Consider the following 2,241-nt stretch of genomic DNA (forward strand, 5'->3'; position numbering starts at 1 on the left):
TTTCCAGGCTAGTCAGCAGCTTGACCCTCAGGCACTGTGAATCCCTACACGGAGATACCCTTGGACACAACATAAAGTGCTTGAGAGACAAAGAGAGAGAGAGAGTTCACACAGCTCCCCAGGGGAGGGGTGAAGATAAATGCAGAGCAACCAGGACCAGGATCAGAAGCCAGGGGCCTGGGCTGGGGCTGGACCTGGACAAGGGAGCAGATCTGAGGGATGTGGGTCAAAGGAGTGTTTGAGTGTTGGGTATGGGAGCCGGACTCCTTGTTAAACCAGGAAAAGGAGAGAGGCTGGGAGAGGAAAGGAAAATTCAATGTGCAGAGAAGAAAGGGACCAAAACGGGGTGGGGGAGGCAGGGTCCCTCACCAGACAGGGCCAGTTCAGCCGATCGAAGCGCTGGTAGTACTGGGTGGCGTAGAGGAAGAGGAAGGCTAGCGTGATGAAGAACTCCAGTAGCGCAGCAGCCATGTAGGCGGAGATGGAGGCCGTGAAACAGACGAAGATGATGAAGGTCAGGGCCTGTGGGACCGAGGGTGGGAAGCTTGCCAGGAGGGGGACACAGGCACAGCCAGGCCTTTGCCCTCTCCCTCCCCGGAGCTCCCCCAGCCGGCCCCACCACCTGTCCTTGGAGGCCTCGCCATCCCTGGAGCCACATCCAGGGCCTTTGCCTATTGAGGCCCGACTCTGGCCCCCCACCTCTGCCCACCCATGCTCCCCCTGCCTCGGGATCCCAGCAGCCCCAGCAGTTTGGCCAAGCTGCACGGCTCCAGGGGCCGCCATTCTGTGAAATCCACAAGATAGTGTGTCCCCCTTTAGCCCCAAGTACAATGGGAACGCCGGCCCCTGGAGTGGCACCCACATCAGCCTGTGCCCCCAGGAGGCACCCCACGCCCCATAACGCTTCTCCCACTCCTGGATGCCTAAAACTCTTCTGACGAGGACCAGAGCCTCTGGTTCCATGCCAAGAGGCAAGGTTTAGAAGGCAGAGGCTCCAGGGTGGACTCTGGGGTCCCCTGAGCTCTGGCGATGTAGGATGGCGTATATGCAGCAGACTTCAGTTTACTAGTAGGTCTTGCTAAGTGACTAAGGGAAGCTCCTTTCCTGAGGACAGATATTCATGGGGAGCAGGCAGCAGATAAAGCGGGGCTGCAGGAAGTCTGCCCTTTTTGGTAGTTGAACTTCTCGGATCTGCCAAGAAGTGGCCATCTTAAAGCCTGGGGAAAGACCAGCTGGTGCTACCGCTGTCCCATCCCTGTGCCTCACACCCCCTCGATGTCCCAGAGAGCTGTCCTCTGTTTAACTTCAACCCTTCCTGCAGCAACTGAAACCTGCTGTGACTGCCTCCAGATGGGAGATGAGGGGCTGGGTGGGGGGGTGGGGCAGCTGGGGCCGGAGGGGTGTCCTGAGAGCCTGGGGAGGGAGGCTGCTGAGGGCTGAGCCCTGGTAGGGGGCCCGGGCTGGGAGATGGAGGCTGCAGGTCAGGGAGGCAGCTGTTACCAGCTCAGTTTCCAGCAGGATGCCTTTGAGGGACGAGAGGAACGCCTTGTCCACGGTGAAGCCCTGGAGCCCCGCAGCTGCCCCCTCTTCAGGGGGTCGGTCCCGGCGATTCCAAGCACTGAGCATCTCCACGGGGCCCACCGGGCACAGCCCCCACTGCCACCAGCCAGGAAGGAAAATGGAAAACTGACAGGATGGGGAAGCAGAGAGGAGCAGGAAGGCACTGCGAGAAACCTGAACGTGAAGCGGGCAGGGCTGCTGTGGGACCCCGGGGAAGGCGGCTGCCCAGAAGGGCCTGCACCCAGCTGCCCAGAGTGCTCGGCTGGTGCGTGCACTGCCCCCCGGGCAGCACATGGGAGGGGAGGCGCGGGCAAGGGGGGCGTGGTCAACCCTCCCCTTACTTGGAGCCCAACCCCGCCTCCCGCAGAGGGGAGAAGCGGCGGGGAGGAGGAGGTCCGCGGAGAAACCAGGATGAGCTGGGAGGTGAGCTGAGAAATGGGCCGGCCTAGGAGCCCCCAAGAACCCAAGCCTGAGGAAGTTTGTGGCCCTCTTCCCTAACCTTAACCCTCTTCCTCACCATCCTTTCTCCCTTTTCCTTTTAGGGAGGGTGGGAGCTGGAGCCCAGCCCAGGCAACACCCCCCAGAACCAAGCAGTAGCAGCCAGAACTGAGGACAAAGGCAGATTGTTGGGGGACAAGGGGGCGCTGTGTGCCTGCTGCAGTACCTCAATGGGCCTCTGTC

General features: G+C 61.1%; 1 protein-coding gene and 1 pseudogene across 1 annotated transcript; one reads left to right on the forward strand and one right to left on the reverse strand.

Annotated features, from left to right (window-relative positions):
• Positions 1-40, forward strand: part of LOC117310342 (myosin-6-like) — a 10,401-nt pseudogene extending 10,361 nt beyond the window's left edge.
• Positions 41-44: 4 nt separating this feature from the next.
• CMTM5 (CKLF like MARVEL transmembrane domain containing 5) lies at positions 45-1,809 on the reverse strand. The gene is made up of 3 exons (XM_033849780.2): positions 1,501-1,809; positions 370-522; positions 45-59 (listed from the first exon to the last, which is right to left on the reverse strand). The coding sequence occupies exons 1-3, from the start codon at positions 1,624-1,626 to the stop codon at positions 45-47; spliced, it is 294 nt and encodes a 97-aa protein (XP_033705671.1). The 5' UTR covers positions 1,627-1,809.
• Positions 1,810-2,241: the final 432 nt, after the last annotated feature.

This window comes from Tursiops truncatus, chromosome 2 (genome assembly GCF_011762595.2).
Source record: "Tursiops truncatus isolate mTurTru1 chromosome 2, mTurTru1.mat.Y, whole genome shotgun sequence".
Lineage (NCBI taxonomy): Eukaryota > Metazoa > Chordata > Mammalia > Artiodactyla > Delphinidae > Tursiops > Tursiops truncatus.